Genomic DNA, 19860 nt, shown 5'->3' with positions numbered 1-19860 from the left:
GTCTGTTGGTCCATCCTACTTTGGTCCAGACCGCCATTAGATCCATCCATAACATTTTGTACATACTTTCATTGTCCCTAGAGAATGAATCCCAGTGACTTTGGTGATCCCCTGACTTTTGAAGTAGTGCCATAATCAGGTCAAATTTTCAATTTGTCCAATACTTTGGTTTATCTAACGGTTTTTGTTTTGTTTAAAGTATAATTCTACTAAATCTTTGAATTAAGTTGTGAAGTATTATTTTGGTTATTTTACTAGCTTCTTTTTGGATGTATTTTAAAGTTCAACCGGTTTTATTGTGTGCCCTTTCATTTCTTTGTTTACAGTCATTATTCCTAATGTAAGCACTTTGAATAGCAGTTTGTGTATGAAATAATATTATCATTATTATTAGTATTGTATTACCTGCAAAGCAAACAGCACTGACCACAAGGCAAATCCTGTAGCACAAGCAATGTGAAACCTTAAAATCAAACCTCTACACTTCATAGTGTTCATTTAATTTAATGTTTTATTATTAATCCAGTTACCAGAGGAAATAGTATAATGATAAAAACAAGTTACCAGTAACACTACGATTCCCTTGTATGCATTCTTTTCTGCAAACTCCCCCCTGGGCCTACATTATCTTCACATCCTTGTGACGGCCATGAGCATCATCATCAATTCAGTATTCTTCCAAACATTCACATGTAACGGTGAAAACACATGAAGCAGTCCTTATACAAAAGTACACAATAGACGAGTTGGAAATAAACAATGACTAAGAGATATATTTACAAGACTGTTTAGTCCGAAGTTTAATTAAGTAAGAAACAAAAACTTGTTTTCCTAAAATAATGGCGTGCAAAAAGTACCCACAGCAGCATCTGGTTCACTGATGTCGGCGTAAAATAATATAATTTGTAAGTAGTGCGCTATTTAATAAGCAAACTGTTACTTCCCACCCTCTATTACACATGGTAGCCATTTCAATATACCTTGAATTAAACAGTATTGTGTGCAGGCTATGTTGACAGCTTTACAAGATAAAATCCCACGACACATAAGGGCCCCTGCTCTCTAACATAGAGGACTGTGAGATAAGCAAAGTGTAGGGATAAAGTTAAGTAAGGGGCAATGTCATTAACGCTTTAAAATGAATGCTTAGCCATACAGCTCACATACATTTTTCAGGGTCACAGTAACCTGTAATTGGCTGCACAAGCCACGTACGGTGGTTTAGGAAAAATATTCTACGGTTTAATTGCGAAAGAGGTAAAGAGGCAGTTTGCAAAGTTTAGGGTTTGGGACTCGTGTATAAGACAATCTTACAGGCACTCAAAAACTTCTGTGACTGCTGACCTGACAAATCACATGGACCCCCTGGGGGCATCTTGGTGTAAGAGTCAAAACTGCAAAATCCCTTTCTGTACCATTGCAGAAGAAGAAAAACAAAAACCAACGGAAAAGAACAGTAAAAAAAACCCAAAAAACAACAACTATAAGATACACACAAATAGACAAAAAAGCACCACAGAAAACGTGGTCTCAGTTCCCAGTTTAGCGTGACTTCGGAGTGCTACACCTTCTGTGGGAGCGGCTGCGCTGACCGCCGGCCAGTCTTCATGCGGCTACGTGCATACACCCGTAAGAAAAGTGCCAAGAAAACTACCCCAACACCAAATCCACCCACTAAGGTGACGGCGTGACCGTAGAGGAAACAAGAGAGGAGAATGGCGAAGGCCTGTCGCAGGGTCATAATGATGGTGAAGACCGCAGCACCAAACTGGTTGATGGTGTAGAAGATGAAGAGCTGGCCGCATGCAGAGCACACGGACAGCAAAAGGGAGTGTAAGGCGAATTCGGAGTGGCGCGTCATGAAGGCCAGCGAGTCGAAGAAGGCCCCCTGCTCCAGCAGTGAGCCAACAGTGAAGAGGCAGGAGAACAGGTTTACCCCGAACATCATCTGCACCGACGACATCTTGTACTTGAACAGGTTGTCCTGCCAGTTAGAGGTGAAGCTGTCGAAGGCGATGTAGCCGACGAGGATGATGACCCCGCTGAAGGTGGTGACGGTGGACGGGTGCTTGCTGGGCGTGCTGGACAGCAGAAACATGCTGACACCCACTGAGATCAGCACAGCGGTAAAGTACTCCCAGTATTCGTAGCTCTTGTGGGAGACGATCTTACCCATGAGCATGACAGGGATTACCTTGGAGGCCTTGGCCAGGACTTGAGTAGGGAAGCTGATGTACTTGAGGGCCTCGTACTGGCACCAGCTGCTCATGATGTTGGAGAGCGAGGCGAAGGAGTACTTAAACATGGGTGCTCCATGACGAGGCTGCTTGAACAGGATGCACCAAAGGCCCGACACCGTCAGAGCCAGGATACGGTTCATGAAGACCAAGAACTGAGAGTCCTTGAATTTCTCACCCTCCTCTTCTGGAGTCGTGGCTCCGTACGAACGTGTCATCACCCTCTCCTGCAGGACTCCCCATGTCAGGTACGATACCTAAGAATTAGAAAAATGACTTTACTTTTTCAAGAGTAGACTTATCGACCTGTTATATACAGTATCTCACAAAAGTGAGTACACCCCTCACATTTTAGTAAATATTTCATTATATATCTTTTAATGGGACAACACTGAAGAAATTACACTTTGCTACAATGTAAAGTATTAAGTGTACAGCTTGTATAACAGTGTAAATGTGCTGTCCCCTCAAAATAACTCAACACACAGCCATTAATGTCTAAATCGCTGGCAACAAAAGTGAGTACAATTGAGTTAAATTCCCATAGAGGCAGGCAGATTTTTATTTTTTCATGGATCCAGGATACTATGCATCCTGATAAAGTTCCCTTGGCCTTTGGAATTAAAATAGCCCCACATCATCACATGCCCTTCACCATACCTAGAGATTGGCATGGGGTACTTTCCATAAAATCATCTCTCAATGCAAATCAAACCTAACCGACATAAAACCATGCCAATCTCTAGGTATGGTGAAGGGCATGTGATGATGTGGGGCTAGCAAAGTTTAATTTCTTCAGTGTTGTCCCATTAAAAGATATAATGAAATATTTACTAAAATGTGAGGGGTGTACTCACTTTTGTGAGATACTGTATGTATGTATGTATGTATGTATGTACAGTGCCTTGCGAAAGTATTCGGCCCCCTTGAACTTTTCGACCTTTTGCCACATTTCAGGCCTCAAACATAAAGATATAAAACTGTAATTTTTTGTGAAGAATCAACAACAAGTGGCACACAATCATGAAGTGGAACGAAATTTATTGGATATTTCAAACCTTTTAAACAAATAAAAAACTGAAATATTGGGCGTGCAAAATTATTCAGCCCCCTTAAGTTAATACTTTGTAGCGCCACCTTTTGCTGCGATTACAGCTGTAAGTCGCTTGGGGTATGTCTCTATCAGTTTTGCACATCGAGAGACTGACATTTTTGCCCATTCCTCCTTGCAAAACAGCTAGAGCTCAGTGAGGTTGGATGGAGAGCGTTTGTGAACAGCAGTTTTCAGTTCTTTCCACAGATTCTCGATTGGATTCAGGTCTGGACTTTGACTTGGCCATTCTAACACCTGGATATGTTTATTTGTGAACCATTCCATTGTAGATTTTGCTTTATGTTTTGGATCATTGTCTTGTTGGAAGACAAATCTCCGTCCCAGTCTCAGGTCTTTTGCAGACTCCATCAGGTTTTCTTCCAGAATGGTCCTGTATTTGGCTCCATCCATCTTCCCATCAATTTTAACCATCTTCCCTGTCCCTGCTGAAGAAAAGCAGGCCCAAACCATGATGCTGCCACCACCATGTTTGACAGTGGGGATGGTGTGTTCAGGGTGATGAGCTGTGTTGCTTTTACGCCAAACATAACGTTTTGCATTGTTGCCAAAAAGTTCGATTTTGGTTTCATCTGACCACAGCACCTTCTTCCACATGTTTGGTGTGTCTCCCAGGTGGCTTTTGGCAAACTTTTAAACGACATTTTTATGGATATCTTTAAGAAATGGCTTTCTTCTTGCCACTCTTCCATAAAGGCCAGATTTGTGTAGTATATGGACTGATTGTTGTCCTATGGACAGAGTCTCCCACCTCAGCTGTAGATCTCTGCAGTTCATCCAGAGTGATCATGGGCCTCTTGGCTGCATCTCTGATCAGTCTTCTCATTGTATGAGCTGAAAGTTTAGAGGGACGGCCGGGCTTCGTAGATTTGTAGTGGTCTGATACTCCTTCCATTTCAATATTATCGCTTGCACAGTGCTCCTTGGGATGTTTAAAGCTTGGGAAATCTTTTTGTATCCAAATGCGCTTTAAACTTCTCCACAACAGTATCTCGGACCTGCCTGGTGTGTTCCTTGTTCTTCATGATGCTCTCTGCGCTTTACACGGACCTCTGAGACTATCACAGAGCAGGTGCATTTATACGGAGACTTGATTACACACAGCTGGATTCTATTTATCATCATTAGTCATTTAGGTCAACATTGGATCATTCAGAGATCCTCACTGAACTTCTGGAGAGAGTTTGCTGCACTGAAAGTAAAGGGGCTGAATAATTTTGCACGCCCACTTTTTCAGTTTTTTATTTGTTAAAAAAGTTTGAAATAGCCAATGAATTTCATTCCACTTCATAATTGGGACCCACTTGTTGTTGATTCTTCACAAAAAATTACAGTTTTATATCTTTATGTTTGAGGCCTGAAATGTGGCAAAAGGTCGAAAAGTTCAAGGGGGCCGAATACTTTCGCAAGGCACTGTATGTATGTATATATAAGCAGTTAAGCTTTGATGTTGATTCTTGACTTTTGAGCTTAGATTATTTTGTAACAGAATATTGTTAAAAACAGTTCCATTGGGTGGTTCAGCTTTATTTTGGGTATTATTCTCATTATTTATGTCACTATGTACTTGATCCCTTCCTAACGAAACAACACTGTATTCAAGGTATCTTCATCCTGTTAGTCGTGTAACTACCAGGACCTATCCCTCTGCACCAGTTTACCAGCACCTCCCTTTATACAAGCTTCACATAAGCATCTTTTAATTAGCGAATGAGCTGAGAGCAAAGCAAAGTGTAAAACAAACCTCCCACAGCTACACAATCAGACAAAAAAAAAATACATATAGTATTATCCATCTAATCCCTTTAGACCACACAGAGCTCAAGGACTGTATTCCCTAGGAGGATCCTTACCTGAAGTCCAACAGCACAAAAGATTAATTTGACGACCTGTCTGACTGACGAGCCCGAATCACCCTCTTTCCTGGGTGCAACCGACACGTCATCCAACAGACCCGTTTTGGCCTCACTACCAAACACGCAGGTCTTTATGATAGGGAAGCAAAACCCACTACCTGAAAGAAAAGAAAACATACATTAAAAAAAAACATGAAGGAATTGGTTTTCGAGGTAGATCAGGAAGGAACTACAAAAACAAGTTTGAGGTCTTTAACTGGCATGCATCTCCGCATTACATGTCAGAATCATACAAGTCCAAACCTGTTTCTAAGTAATTGGTGCGCTTGAAGTAGCTAATGAGGAAGTAGCCAGGGATGATGATAGTGAAGTATCCCAGCATGTTGACGAGGAAGCGCAAGGGCCAGACATCATGCCAGCCTTCCAGTAGTAATGACTCGTCAGCAGCCACAGTGGAAGTGAAGAGAAGCAACACAAATGCAGGCCAAACCCTACAAGGCAATACAACATGGTATATCAGGCTACATTTTACAGTACATAACAGAAAAAAAAAATAAAAATACTCAAAATTTAGCAAACTCAGGTTAATTTCTCTTTGTAATATACAGTTAAGATTATCAATACATCAAGACAATCCATCACTATCATCATGACAATGCTGATGTTGATAAATGGGTAAAAATATGAAAATGCTTACACTATTGTTGTCTGTTTACTACGTTCTTAAGCTCATCTGAACTCATAATAAAAAGCATAAACTAAAGTAGCCAATACAAAGGTTTTAAAAGGAAATTTGTTAGCATGTCAGCTCTATTTCATGATACCTTCTTCCTCCCATAAAAAGGGCATTTATTAAAATATCACAGTTGAAAACAATACATGACAATACAACAATAAAAATGTCTGCAGTCCAAAGAGGTGTAGGCTAAAGCTATAGCGAACATCAAACGGAAAGGACAGAAACGTACAGTATTCTGCACCTTCATGCATTCATATTTTTGTTCAATTAATTATTTTTAACTTTTTAAAACGTACACAGCTACTTTTTTTTTTTCAATTCCTCACTGTTCCATAAATGTCACCCATTCAAAGAAATGCAATGATTTCCTCCCATTTGTTTTGTAAATTCCTCTCAAATCATATTGACTTTCTCTCCTGTTATCGTGCTTCTAAACTGAGGTCTTGAAGCAGAAGCCACTGCAAGGTGCCTCCTTGAACAGACATTTTGCAATCAGACCAATAATGATAGCAAGAGTTAAACTGCTACTCCAGCAATTATGTAATTATGTAGTACCTGTACTTCCCTGTCTTCATGCACAACATATGCTAGCCAAAGGGACAGTATGAAAGGTACGGAATCACGTAAACAAAACGTAACCTGTGAAACTAATCAGGAAGAATTGAGAGGAGATTCATCACCCGCCCCCACAAGCAACCTAAGTAACACTGATAACTCAAGCACACCTGTGATGAAACCCTAGTTTCCTATGAAAAAGGTGTGCTCCTTGCTGTCGTGGCACTGAGAGTGCAATCCCATTTAAAATGAGGCCAGGTCTCCTCCCAGGGACTCACACAGAGCCTCTTTGTGTGGGACTCTGCTGTGGCAGCAGTCCACAGCAGAGAGAGACCTGGGCTCCGAACAAGCAACTTATTACATGGAGGAATGCATTTCACTGCACTGGCTGGGCAGCCAACCCACAGGCTGCTATACCACCACAGGCAGAGAGAGAGAGAGAGAGAGAGAGAGAGAGAGAGAGAGAGAGAACTAGGGAAAATGTACCTGAGGAGAGTATGAGTGCCTGTGTCTTGTAAGAGTACATGACAGCAGATAATATGGAGTGAAAGCACAGCATTCCCTGGTTAAAAAAGAGAATAAGATGACCCAATCCCACATAATTAATATTATTACCTATGCCGGAGGGTGTGGTCTGGATAAATTAGCAAACACGAAATCCTGACCAGTGTTCCACCACATTCTGTGACCCATTTGATTCAATGACCTGTACCGGACTTTAAGCCATATTTCTGCTTCACAGCTATCAAATTGTGTGACTCTCGAGTCTCCGTATCCAATATCTTACAGGGTAACATCTAACATTGTTCATTCAGCTGTAGCCATTTTGACCCTACAGGGACAATATTTTATATGTTGACACATATCAAAACACAGTAAGTAATAGCTTTAGTATAATGAAAACATGTGTATGGAAATATATAGCTAACTTAGGATAGCTTCTATTCGTTCTAACACCGGTTCGTGTACACAAACCGTTCAGTTTCACTTAGCCAGCAGGTTGTTTGCAGACTTCAAAAACACACTGACAGTCAATGTAATTATGAATTACGAAAGTTAACGATTAATTGACTTCACTGCCACACTGACAAGTATACAAGTCAACAGTCAACGGAGCTTGTCCACATATCTAAAACTCATCTTTAGCATGACATATTCTCTAACGGTACCTCCATGAAAAAGATGGCATTTTCCCACACTCTGTGGCCCGACACCTGGCGCAGCACATACGCCGACAGACTCAAACGTCTCCGATGCAACAGAGCATCAAGCCGCGCGGATCTGGCAGGTAACGGTATTTTAATGATTATGTTAATTGTCTTCTTTTGGACTAGTCGCCTTCAGCTCTGATGTCTTCTACTTATCTTCAATGGCCGATGTGTTCACTTGAGTAGGAAAGGCCCCCACCTCTTTGCTCAAAACCAACAGAGGATGCCGGAGACTGAGAACAGCGCCCACCCGGCGGCCCTGCCCCCTTTCGGTGTGGAGGAGTAACTGCAAGGTAAGAAAGCACATTTCATTCACAAAGGTGCTGTACATTATGCATTTATAAATCGAAGAGCAAATACAGCACAGAAACCATGTGACATTTTTAAAATACTAAAAGGATACAAAAGAGAAATAAATAGCAGCCATACTTTTAAGTGATGATATAAATAAGGAAACTTAGTTTGCAGTAAAGCAAAGGTAAAAATTCCAGAAACACTTGTCAAATAAAGAGCAACTTTATTGTGAGACCAACACGTTTCATTCAAGAAGTTTTCTCCATGCACCTTGAAAGTAGTTGAAGCTGTACCAGACACTTCCCAACAGTACACAAAGTAGTTAAAATGAGTTACACCTCAAGCAGCTGCAATGTTAAAATGCACACATTAAGGCAAGAGAAATAATAAAAGAATGACATAATACACATAAGAATTCAACAGAATAAAAGTGGCCATTCTGCATAATGAGTATTATTACTTTTCAAACATTAACTGATGCAGGAATTGTACTTGCAATAGAGTGGATTTTACATTGTAGTATTTATACTTTTACTCAAATAAGTGAAACTAGCTTATATAACTTTTTCACAACACCTTTCTGTTTTTAACAAAGCCCATGGCAACACCAGCATGACCTACAATACACTGTATAAAACACAGATAGCTTCAGGCCATAGTCTCAATAGGGAAGTATGTATAGTTTCATAACTCTCTGTCCTAGCTGTTTAGAAGCCGTCATCAAAATAAACTTGTTTGTGCACAAGAATCAGAGGAAAATATGATTGGCTAAAGATTAAGTTAAGTGTATTTACTGTTGATAATTATTCTGGCTAATATACCTACTTGACAGTTTCCATCTTATTCTAAACCTTATTAAACCTGCTTTTGCTTTGGTATGTGCTTATACTGTAAGAGATGGAGCCAAGTGGAATTTCCCATCACTCCACAGTCATTGTATTATAGGAGCCATGAGGAAGAAGCCACTTACAGGAAAACAAAAGATATAGGTTACAAAGGCAGCTGACAGGAAACAAAGAACAGAACTTGGTGTTTTCATGAAAGAGCCTTGTCATGAAGTGAACTTATTATTTTTACTGTATACATTTATAATAGGATGCATTTGCTGTAAACAACACACAGTAGTGATTTTCTGTATATGCAGAGTTAAAATAAAAAGCAAAGAACAAAAAAAAAAATACAGATTTATACAGGTGAGCTAAAAAGGGCTCATTAAATTACCTAACTTCTCCTTTTACTAAAATGGCAATATACAAGTCATATTGCTTCTTCGGTCTCTGTTTGCAAGTCTTTTTGACAAACCTGGATTTGCCAGTGTAGAGCAGATGGTGGATGGCCCCAAAAATTCCCTTTACCCAGAAAAGAGTACAATATGCAGTGAGTTTTTTTTCTTCTTCATTTTATTACAAAATAAACACACTGCTTATATTAACTAGACAGGGCAGTGCAATTACACACCAACGTACAGGAACAGTTTACTGCAGATTAAGGATAAGATGAGATAAATAGAGAAAACTGCTTCACAGCATGAAAGCAAACCTAAAAAAACAAAAAGATGAAGCTGCATTTTTTTTTCTTAAATATTACATTTTATTTGGGCTACATGTTTTGTAACAAATAGCAGGGATGTGATTAGTTTGTCTTTGTAGAATTGCAGGTCTATTTGTGACAAACAGTTTTACATTTAATAAATTTTAGTTCTGCCTCTGATTGCATTCCTTCAAAAGTCTTTCTGTGGCTGTGGAAATAAAATGCAATGATAGCACTGATTAAGTTTGAGAAACTGTGAAACAAAGCAATTTGCATGTTCAATTTCTAGTCATTAAAACTAGGTTAATGTGATAAAGAGGTAGAATTTTTTATAGACATTGAACATGTTTATAGAAAGTTTGGCACTCACATTGAGGTGGCTTTTGTTGCAACCCCTCCATAGGCATGTGAAAAGAAGCAGAATAATTTAACCAATGACTCACAAACAGATCTTTTTCAGTGTTTGATTAAGCAAAATCACTTTTTGTCAGAGGGAAGAAAGATATGGTGCACATATTTGTCTAAATAATGGTTAAATACAGATCAAATCAGAATGTATTACAAATAGAGAAACTATTTTACTGAAAACTTTTTTTTCCAATCAAAAGGTTCCAGCCACAGTGAAGCTTCAGACAATTCCAAGGTTATCTGTTAAGATTCAGCTTAAAACTTCACACTGACCACCGACCTCCCGGAGATCTGGATATCATCAAAAGGAAATAGAGCCAGAATCTGAAAGACAAGGATACAAAAAGTCCCATTTTACTGATGCATTCTCCAATTGTTCATTGCAGTCCTTACCAGATGATAGGAAAAACAAAACATCTGACACCCATGAAAAGACCAAAACAATGTTTTAGTCCATCTTTTATGAATTCTCTATCCTTTCTGGTGCACTCAGTCCTAAGCCCATTTCCTTCTCCTGAATCCATAAATCTTTAAATGACATCTTTAGTGACATATAGTTACATTTTCTAAAAAAACTCAGTAGTTTCCTGAAACAGCAGGGCACTTCACGTGAGTATTAATTAAAATACAAATGGTCTATGTAGGATTGAGAATTAACCACAGTGCTCATGTTCATTGTAATGAAGAAACTAACTTACATCATCATTGCCGTCGGCCAGATCCAGCGCCGTTTCGTCCTCCATGTTTCGTAGCATTGTGTCAGCGCCAGACTGGCAGAGGAGGTTGGCGATGGCGGCGTCCTGTCTCCCAACTGCAAGATGCAGAGGTGTGCAGCCGTTAAACATGGCAGCATCCACATTGGCTCCCTTGCTGAGCAGCAGCTTTACTGATGTGACATCATGCAGCTCAACGGCGAGATGAAGAGCTGTTTTCCCACTGGTTCCTTCCTGCACGGGGTGTAGATGGAAAATAGTTATGAAAAACTCCATCAAAGAAGGTCAAGATTTCTTCTGTTTGTGAGTACATATATCTTTAAATTTTGCAAGCTTGGAATAAAAGGATGCAGCAAGTCACATAAAAATAATAATAATAACAACAACAATAATAATAAACCAGAGTGAGGCACAGTGATAGGTTTGGCCGGTGATTTAAACTGAGAGGAATGTCTGGGGTAGTTTTGGGACTGACTGCCATGTTCCCTTCCATCAATAGAAAGTTAAGAGTGGCTGGCCAGCCCAGCCTAATCATATCTCAAATCTAATTATGTCTCCATGAATCCTGCAGGAAGCCCTGAGCTCAGCTCATATCACTATCAGCAGTACACAGTTGCAGCAGATTTATAGTCAAGAACGGAACATAAGGCCAGCCACAGTAAACACAGTTTGAAAGTGTGATTATAAATACTGGCGCATTGCTGGATCATATGAAGGATAGTGATGGGAAAGCCTACCCAGAGACTAGTTACACAAACTGTACTGTTTTCTCATCTTCTTTACTCTTTTTCTTCAAAACGTGTTGAGAGAGACAATGTATGATATGTAGCTTAAATCTTATGAGTGGCAAGCCAGAGTAACGAGTTTGAAATCAGGGACAATTTAAAGCTTATTTAAAAGGGTAATTTTACACTGAATTACGGGTACATAGAAACAAAAATCTTCTACTTTCTATTCTGTGAGATGACAGATTCAGTGTGGATTGACCCTTTAAGTAGAGCCTTGTAATTAAAAACTATAATAATCTATATGATGCATTAAAGTAAGGAGCCATTTCACAGACTAACCTGTATATTTAGGTCTGCTTTCTTTTTCACCAGGAGCTTCATAATCTGATATTGCCTGTTCAGTGCAGCCAAGTGAAGACAGGCAAGACCTGCAAGTACACACCTTGTTTGAAATGTGGAACATTGGGTTCAAATTGAGGTCAAAAGAGATTGAAATATTCATTTAAAAAAGTGAGATTTTCCAAATAATAAAATCAAACTGAGACCATTAAATCATACTGTAGATCAACTACAAGTTGTTTCGCAAACCAGCCACATTTATGCTACCCTTGCAACAGTTCTTCAACATCATTTCTAAACAAAGCTGTGGGACCAGAATATACAGCCTCACAGTCTCACACCCCCCCACCCCGCATTTAATTTGTCCCAAACTGTTGAAGCTAGACAGTTTACAAAAGTGAATTTGGAAGATTGCGTTTAAAATTGATTACTTTAATGCTATACTGGTTGAGTAATGGCAACCAAGTTAATTATTTCTATATTACAAGTCTTGGCCTAAACCCAACAAAAGGCCATGTTACATTTGGACACACTAAAAAATCTGAGTTGCATAATGTGGGAAGTTCAAATTCAGCTACCCACAGACAAATAGTCACACAGATGATACACATAGATCAGACACATAGAAATGGCTTGAAATAACAGCAATACATTGTTGGCTGATGAGGCCCTGCAGCAGTTAGTCTCTTTTTCCTCACCTCTCCAGTTCTGGGTCTCGAGGACAGGTGCCAGCTTGCTTGGGGAAACCTCTCTGGTCATCTCAGTGGCACACTCTATCTGCCCATGCTGGCAGGCCACATGGAGCGCAGTGTTCCCCTCCTGGTCCTGCAGCCCCAGACTGGAACCTTTCTCCATCAGGCCCTTCACCACATCGGTCAGGTTCAGGTAGGTAGCCAAGTGCAAAGGGCTCTGAGGATCACCAAAGATGATCATGTGCAATGTGTTCAAAACTGCATGTCTCTGGTTAAATGAAATACCACTTAGTCATCATAACCAATGCATGCCATATTTTGTTTTTCACCAGTTAGTCAATTACTTGATTGAGTGATAAATTGGCAAAATCTTTAATAATCTAAAACTACTTTATCAAGCAAAGATATTTACTTATGGCATATGCAAGGATTTGCCGTTTTCTTCCGATTTATAGCATTATAAAGTTAATATTTATGGATTTTGGACTGTCTGTTGGGCAAAACAAACAACTTGAAGACTTTTTTCACCATTTTCTGACATTTAAATCAAAAGAAGATAAATACATTTGTGTAGCCATTGTCCTTTAACCCTGCCACTTCATTCACTGCATTTCCCAGAGTGCTTTTGAACAACGCAGAGAGAACAGGCCTGTACCTGTTGTCATTCAGCTGTTGTTATATTGTTATAGGTATGAATAAAGACACTAACAGAGAACTATTCCAGCTGACAAAGTGAGAGTTGCACCTTTTGTCCAAAAATAAACACAAAGTGATTGTGGTCGCACTGCAGTCTGATCCAAAGATGCTACTGTAGGTGTAGAATTTGAGGTATATATGATGTCTTGATTTTTCATAAACATTTATCGTCAGTAAGACTGAATTGCATCTGTGCAACAAAAAATAAAACTGCAAAAAGGGCCCAAAAAAATGCATTGCCTGTTTTTAATCAGTATGCAAATGTCTGAGAGGGGATTTTCTTTTAAAAACCTGAAGGGGTAAAGAAGAATTCTTCTTGGTAATGTCACCTAATGTGAGGTCTTAGAATGACTACTGAGAAGGAAATTAGGCAACCAAAATGGCTCAGGCTGAGTCACTGCATGAAGTGCTGAGTCTTAACTTCAGATGTTTCCTTTTGACAGTTCTGTCAGTTTGTCTTCATTTTGGTTTCTACATTAGCAAGACTTTTGGTCTGACATCTTGAAGGACTGGAACAACTCCTCCACCCACATCCAGACAAGGATACACTCCACAGCTCCCTGTGGTTCAATTTCTACAGGAGGTAGAGGAGGGGAGTTTCCATTCAAAGTCCCTTATGAGCTAACGCTGGAACCACCCACAGTGAGAGAGGACGGACTGCAAATAAAGAGGAACAACAGCTCTCTGGAAGTACTGAGATATAAATAATGCCACTGTTTCCACAATCAAGATACTGACTATGAGGAAGTCACTTTGGATTAAAAAATTCCAGTAGAAGCTGCAGTATGCTTGTGTAGTGGAAAAAGCCACGTTGCACTTACCTGGTATAAATTGTTTTGGATGTCCAGGACTTCTTTTGGGAATAGCTGTATCAACTGTTGGGCGATAAATTCGTCTTCATGGATGATTGCTAAGTGCAGGATTCTACAGGAGGAGCAAAGAAAAATAAATATCTTTATCCATCATGCTTGCACAAACATGCACGCTTACTTACTTACGCTTATTTTACATTGAGCAATAGACCCACAAAAGCAGTAGTAGAGTACTAGTGAAAAAAAAGACTGCATTTCAACAAGAAACAGAAAATGTTGCCTCACAATTTTTCTTAGTATTCATCACAAGAGACTACCTTGAAATGTTAGACCTAGTGGGCTAAATGGCAAGATTTAGTGGTTGGAGTATTGAGCAATACAAGAGTTTTTAGTGAACACATAGCATAGCGAGCTGTCAAAGGGTCATGTTAAAAAACCCTTTTAGGCACACGGATAGCTCAGTTGGTAGGGCGGGCGCCCACATACAGAGGTTTACTCCTCAACGCAGCGGGCTGGGGTTCGACTCCGACCTGCAGCCCTTTGCTGCATGCCTCTCTCTCCTCTTTCATGTCTTCAGCTGTCCTGTGAAATAATGGCCTAAAAATGCCCCCCCCCCACCCAAAAAAAAAATACCCTCTTAGTTGTTACATCCTTGTAGGCTTTAGTTGACAAAACAAAACAAAAACACACTAACCTCAAAACCTGAGTGGGAAGTTGTAGCAAACATATGTGTGCAAAAAGCAGGAAATGGCACCGAGCATTAGTGCTTTATTTAGACTGAACTAGAACAACACATAACGGATTCAAATCAAAGTTTAGCTTCAAGTTGCTTGTCAAATGTCAGGCTGAAAGCTGTAAAGTGTACGTTACTGCAAATACTGTGCTCTCTTAAAGATCAGCAATGAGTTTACATGTCATTTAACTATTGACAGATAGGCAGACAGTGTGGAATCAAATGTTGCCACCAATAGACAAACCGTTTTATTTGATATCTATGGTTGCCACAATGTCACTGTACAGACATTTCATTCAGTAAAATATTACACTAGACGTTTGAACTGTTTACTCTAGTGTTCATTGTGATAATGTTGCTTAACATTTAAGTCTGCATTCTAGAAAAACTATTAAATGCAACTATATAAAATCACTTAATCATCAGCTAATTAATAACAAATTTATTGTCTAACTGATTTAACAAATACCTCTCTGCAATTATGGTGCCATGGGTGATATATTACTTGTGCCTTTTAACTGGTTGATCAATAAATCCTACTTTAATATCTTGCATAATGTTTTGTTTGCATTATTTTAGACCCAGAGATAATTATTTGTTGTTGTTTTTAAATTAATATAAAAAACAAAACCAAGACTGCAACTATCCTCGTTTAAATTTGTAAGGTTAATTTATCTATACAAGTGGAATTAAGTCAACTACGGTTAATCAAAATGTGTTTGAAAAGATTTTATTGGGACACAAAACATTACATTAGGGGTTAGAATCAAAGGGTAGGTCAAAATATGAAACAATCATGATATGTTGTTTAAACTTAAAATACTATCAAGATTTAGATGATTCTTCAATTTTCTGGCAATTATTGCGAGTATCCCCACCGACCCCCATGTTAAAATGCCCAAGTTGACAGCAGAAATAAACCTGTTTATAGCCTTGGTCTCTATAGCTGAGTTACCCCTTCATGACAACTGTATGGAGTGTCATAAATTATTTTATACCTCACCTATTTAAATTATATTAAGGCTTAAGGTTTTGCATAATTAAGGGTGTGCTGCTTTGAGTGACAGGTGGCTGCCATCCCAGGAAGCAAGCATAGACTGTAGGCTTCATTCGGCCCGCCTCAGCTCCGTGATGGCGACGGCTGGGAGCCGCCCACTTTAAGATTAATTTTTGGCTCTTCAGAAACCTATGGGTGACGTCATGAAGACTACCTCCCTATTTTATATGGTCTATGTTAAAAACGCAAAAAGCCAATGTTTGGTTTGTCCGTTCTGGGCTACTGTAGAAACAAGGTGGTGTAACATGGCGGACTCCGTAGAAGAGGACTGTCGGCACATACCAAGAGGGTAAACTTCGCTTCAGAACTCAAACCTCCTATGGCGCCATTTTAATGCTACAAAACGATCACCTCCTGTTAGCTTTCCATTGACTGCCATTCATTTTGACGTCACTTTGACAGCGAATAACTTTACATCTAAAGCGTTTAAAGACTCCATTTGTCCATTGTTTATTTCTAAAGAAACACGACAATGTATAAAAGGCTCCATTACCTTGTACCTCACGTTATGGCTCGGTAGCAGACCGTTTTGTAAAAATAGGCTAACGATTGTGTCACATAGTAGAGGAATTACCGTATAGTACAGGAGAAGCTCGCAGGCAGTTTGGACGTATGAGCTGTTTAGGTTTAATTACTAAGGTTAACTAGCATTTTAGTTAGCAATAATTAGCCTGTGCCCATGTTATCTCCTTACATATACCTACGCTCTCCGTCTCTGTAAGATTGGGAATGATTGAGATTTCTCTTGGCACAGCTACCAGAAGACTTACAACTTTCAGACACGTTGCTCACGTCACATTTACGTCGCCTCTCTCAGTTGGAGGCTGCGCAGTAACGCTCAGAGCTCACCGGAAAAGTGATTCTAATATCCTTCACTGGTCTCCGTCCAGAGCAATGGGATCTATTGGTTCATTCTTATATACATTACATTACATCTTGCGCATGTGCATGATGGATCATGCAGGCAGCACAGATCGGGTACCGACAAAGACCCGCTCCCTATGTAGCTATAAAGTGCTCATTCTAAGCTAACGAAAAGATAGCGATTATTAGTTTCATTCAGGTGATTATAAACTAATGAAAACATAGTTGTGAATATTATATTCCATTTCCATCCAATAGATCCCCCTAAATCCTACACACTGCTCCTTTAAAGTAATCCGGACATCTTTGAGTTATTGACCGTTTTTTGGACAAAACAAGCAATTTGAATTTGACTTTGGCCTCTGGGAAAATGTGATGAGCATTTTTCACTATAGACCAAACAGTTAATCAAAACAAGACAAATATTCATCCTTAGTTGCATCTTTAAATATATATAATAAATATAAATAAATATATAGCTGAATCAGTTTAATGTCATCACTGACTGATTTAATAGTCTGCTGACTAATAATGCGTCTGCCCTACCAACTATTCAACCCTGTGAGCAAACCTCTAATAGTGTGAAAGGAACTTCCTGGTTTGAGTAGGACTTGAATGAATAAGAATTTTTTTTTTAAACCACGGGGGAAAAAGTAATGTTTGCATGATTCTCTCTCAGTCTAAGGAGCACAGTGTGGTGTGTTTCAGGTGTTTTTCCCCTCCCAGGTATCTATAGTTAGGGTGTGAGAATGAAACCATGTGGCCCTAACAACCAGCAAGCGGAAATGAAAAGAGGTCAGAGACACAACAACACTTCTACAATGCTGGGACTACATCAATTGCTGGATTATACTAGAGGCTGCAGGAGTCATTAGCAGGCCTGCTTTCACGTCAAAACAGACTGATGACTTTGCATCACAAGATGAGTGGGTCACAAAAGAAACATGGGCTGATAAGGCTGTGTGTGGAGGTTTGGATTGTGTGCAAAAAGCAGCGGTTTCATTTACTCAAACTGAGAAATGAACAGAAGGAAACAGCCACTGTGACAGGTAACTAACTGACATTTATACAGTAGAGGTCAACTGTGATAAAAGAAAAAGAAAAGGCAGCAGCTACAGAATTGTCGGATCCACCTATAAAAACATGCACACACTGTCCTATCCTGATCAACAAGTTTCTTGGATCAAAAGCCGACTGTCCACACTGCTGCTTCACACATGTTCTTTGTCTGTGGTGCATGGGGAAGTCCAGGCTTATCTGTTTCACTTCTGTTTTCTCACTGAGATGCCTCACAAGAGTCTGTCCATATTCATGACAAGGACAAAGTTCATTAAAAAAGTCTGCAGTATCACACTGCTATGAAATCCCCCTCAAAACCAGTATCACAGGAAGAACTGTGCCTCAAATTCAGTGTAATTTACAGACTTCATTAGCTTCCATTTATGGGTGTTTTAAATTCATAATCTCCAGTGGAAAAAAAAAAATGTATGAGCTGCTTGCACCACTAGGAGAGCTGAAGCAACAGAGTTCAATTTAGGGCAATTTTTCAAGCAACTATGTGTGGATCTGCTCTTCTTGTTTTATATAGGCCTAATTGTAAACCAAATATCTTTCAGTTTTGGACTGTTGGTCAGACAAAAAAAGACATTTAAAGTTTTCCTTCTTTACTTTGGAAACTAGTGTGGATTTTTCACTATTTTCTGACATTTTATTGATAAAACAGATTAATCGATGATTAAAATAATGATTAGGCATAGTTGCAGCCCTAACCACTAGAGCTACTGAGTTTTAAAGAAAGCAACGGACAGTGGCAATTAATTAAAACATAATTATGCTCAGACAGAAGGGGGTGGAACATTTGAAAATATTTTTTTGAGAGCGGATAAAAAAAAATACAAATAAAGATGTGATAAATTAAATTGTAAATTGCCTCTCTTTCCAACTTTGTTATTTCTGGGATACTGCAGACTGTTTAATTAAAGACTTAGCAGACATTATTGGTGGAAAGTTTGTCAAAAACTCTGAGAGAAACATAGTTATTGCAAGGCACCATGATTAAACTTCATCCAGCAGTATGCAACAGGGGGCCATTAAGCAAAGAGCAAGGCAAGCTCAGAAAAGATTTGCTTTTACATGAGAAACTGGGAAAATAAACACAAACATACGTGTCTCCATCTTCAGTTATGGTCGTGAGCAAGTTCTCCTGCTCAGAGAGTTCAGAGCTCTGTGCTTGCTCCTTTTGAGCGCTGGAAAGCGTGCAGCCCCCAACTATCTCTGACAAACTCTCCACCGTGATAGACGAGGAGCCATAGGCTGAGTCCAGGCGCTCCTCCCCAGTAGAAATCTTGTCCCTTGGCCCGCTGAAGTCGGCGCTCGGCTCCCGGGGCTCCTCCGACTTCAGTATTAAACGATACGAGTCAATGCCCGAATCTGTGCGGTTATCCTCCAGCAAGTCATCTTTCCTACAGTCGTCGCTCGCCATGATGGTGGTGGCCTCGCTGGGTTTCCCCCTCCCTCCTTCCTCCTTCCTCGAGGATTTAAAGGCTACTAGCGGGTGTTGTCGCCGCTCGGTGATGTGACCGGACTCCGAGGCTACTGACACCTAAGAAAACCTCCGCACCTTTGTGAAACCTGAGGAACGAGCCGCTTCGTTTCATGCCCCTAACCGATAATGCATTGCCTTACAGCAACAGGCCTCCACTTTTGATCAATTATTGTTTTTTTTAAAGTTTCAAACTGTTGTACGTTCATTCCAAACGTGAACAGGGTTCGAAACAAGCGAAAAAAGGCGAAACGGCCGCCCGTTGTCTAGATATCCGGTAACAGTATGGGCTCCAGGCGGAGAGCATATGAGCAATGAAAGGCGATAAGCTGACATGTGAAAGACGAAGCTGTTTTTGTCACGCGGGGGAATCCCCAGTGCGCGTGAGCAAACACACACACATAGCTACACGCTACACACATACACACACACACACACACACATTTGAACTGGAAAAGCGTCAAGGTCCAACAATAACAGCGGAAGAGCTGCAATTTTCAAAATAAAACTATTAAAAAAACAAAAAGAGCTAGTAACTTAATAGATCGTGTTTTCTTTTTTGGACTTATATAGCGCCTTTCATGGTACCCAAGGTCGCTTAACAAATAGGTAAAACAGTATACTTAAATCACAACTAATCATTTTGCAATACATTTTTGGCAGCCATTGATTTTTAATCATTTCCTTAAGATAGAACTTTATTTATCCTGAGGGAAATTTTTGTGCAGCAGTTGCTGTATAAAACA

General features: G+C 39.8%; 2 protein-coding genes across 4 annotated transcripts; both read right to left on the bottom strand.

Moving 5' to 3' along the window:
• Positions 1-493: 493 nt before the first annotated feature.
• Positions 494-7925, bottom strand: slc35b2 (solute carrier family 35 member B2). Its single transcript, XM_039781485.1, has 4 exons — positions 7668-7925; positions 5508-5695; positions 5202-5362; positions 494-2494 (listed from the first exon to the last, which is right to left on the bottom strand). Exons 1-4 carry the CDS (start codon positions 7724-7726, stop codon positions 1562-1564), a joined length of 1341 nt encoding a protein of 446 aa, XP_039637419.1. The 5' UTR covers positions 7727-7925; the 3' UTR covers positions 494-1561.
• A 278-nt stretch (positions 7926-8203) lies between these two features.
• On the bottom strand, positions 8204-19515 carry nfkbie (nuclear factor of kappa light polypeptide gene enhancer in B-cells inhibitor, epsilon). 3 transcript variants are annotated; one of them, XR_005636956.1, is made up of 7 exons: positions 18738-19515; positions 13928-14030; positions 12417-12627; positions 11719-11807; positions 10637-10885; positions 9901-10262; positions 8204-9349 (listed from the first exon to the last, which is right to left on the bottom strand). XR_005636956.1 is itself a non-coding variant. In XM_039782077.1 (6 exons), the coding sequence occupies exons 1-6, from the start codon at positions 19052-19054 to the stop codon at positions 10194-10196; spliced, it is 1038 nt and encodes a 345-aa protein (XP_039638011.1). In that variant the 5' UTR covers positions 19055-19515; the 3' UTR covers positions 9379-10193. The 3 variants fall into 3 exon arrangements, 1 of the variants encoding a protein (XP_039638011.1); XR_005636955.1 differs by lacking the exon at positions 8204-9349 and adding an exon at positions 9379-9738; XM_039782077.1 differs by lacking the exon at positions 8204-9349 and having other exon boundaries at positions 9379-10262.
• Between the last annotated feature and the right edge of the window lie 345 nt (positions 19516-19860).

This window comes from Perca fluviatilis, chromosome 18 (assembly GCF_010015445.1).
Source record: "Perca fluviatilis chromosome 18, GENO_Pfluv_1.0, whole genome shotgun sequence".
Taxonomy (NCBI): domain Eukaryota; kingdom Metazoa; phylum Chordata; class Actinopteri; order Perciformes; family Percidae; genus Perca; species Perca fluviatilis.
This window is presented reverse-complemented; position numbering and strand designations above follow the sequence as displayed.

Bases quoted from the DNA above. Each gene is read 5' to 3' on its own strand.
- slc35b2 (XM_039781485.1), bottom strand. From the start codon at position 7,726: ATGTGCTGCGCCAGGTGTCGGGCCACAGAGTGTGGGAAAATGCCATCT. The intron at 5,696-7,667 runs GTACCGTTAGAG...ATTGCCTTGTAG, and splicing joins ATGCCATCTTTTTCATGGAG to GGTTTGGCCTGCATTTGTGT. The intron at 2,495-5,201 runs GTAAGGATCCTC...TCTAATTCTTAG, and splicing joins TTTGTGCTGTTGGACTTCAG to GTATCGTACCTGACATGGGG.
- nfkbie (XM_039782077.1), bottom strand. From the start codon at position 19,054: ATGGCGAGCGACGACTGTAGGAAAGATGACTTGCTGGAGGATAACCGC. The intron at 12,628-13,927 runs GTAAGTGCAACG...GGTGATCCTCAG, and splicing joins TCCAAAACAATTTATACCAG to AGCCCTTTGCACTTGGCTAC. The intron at 10,886-11,718 runs GTTAGTCTGTGA...CACCCCGTGCAG, and splicing joins AAGCAGACCTAAATATACAG to GAAGGAACCAGTGGGAAAAC.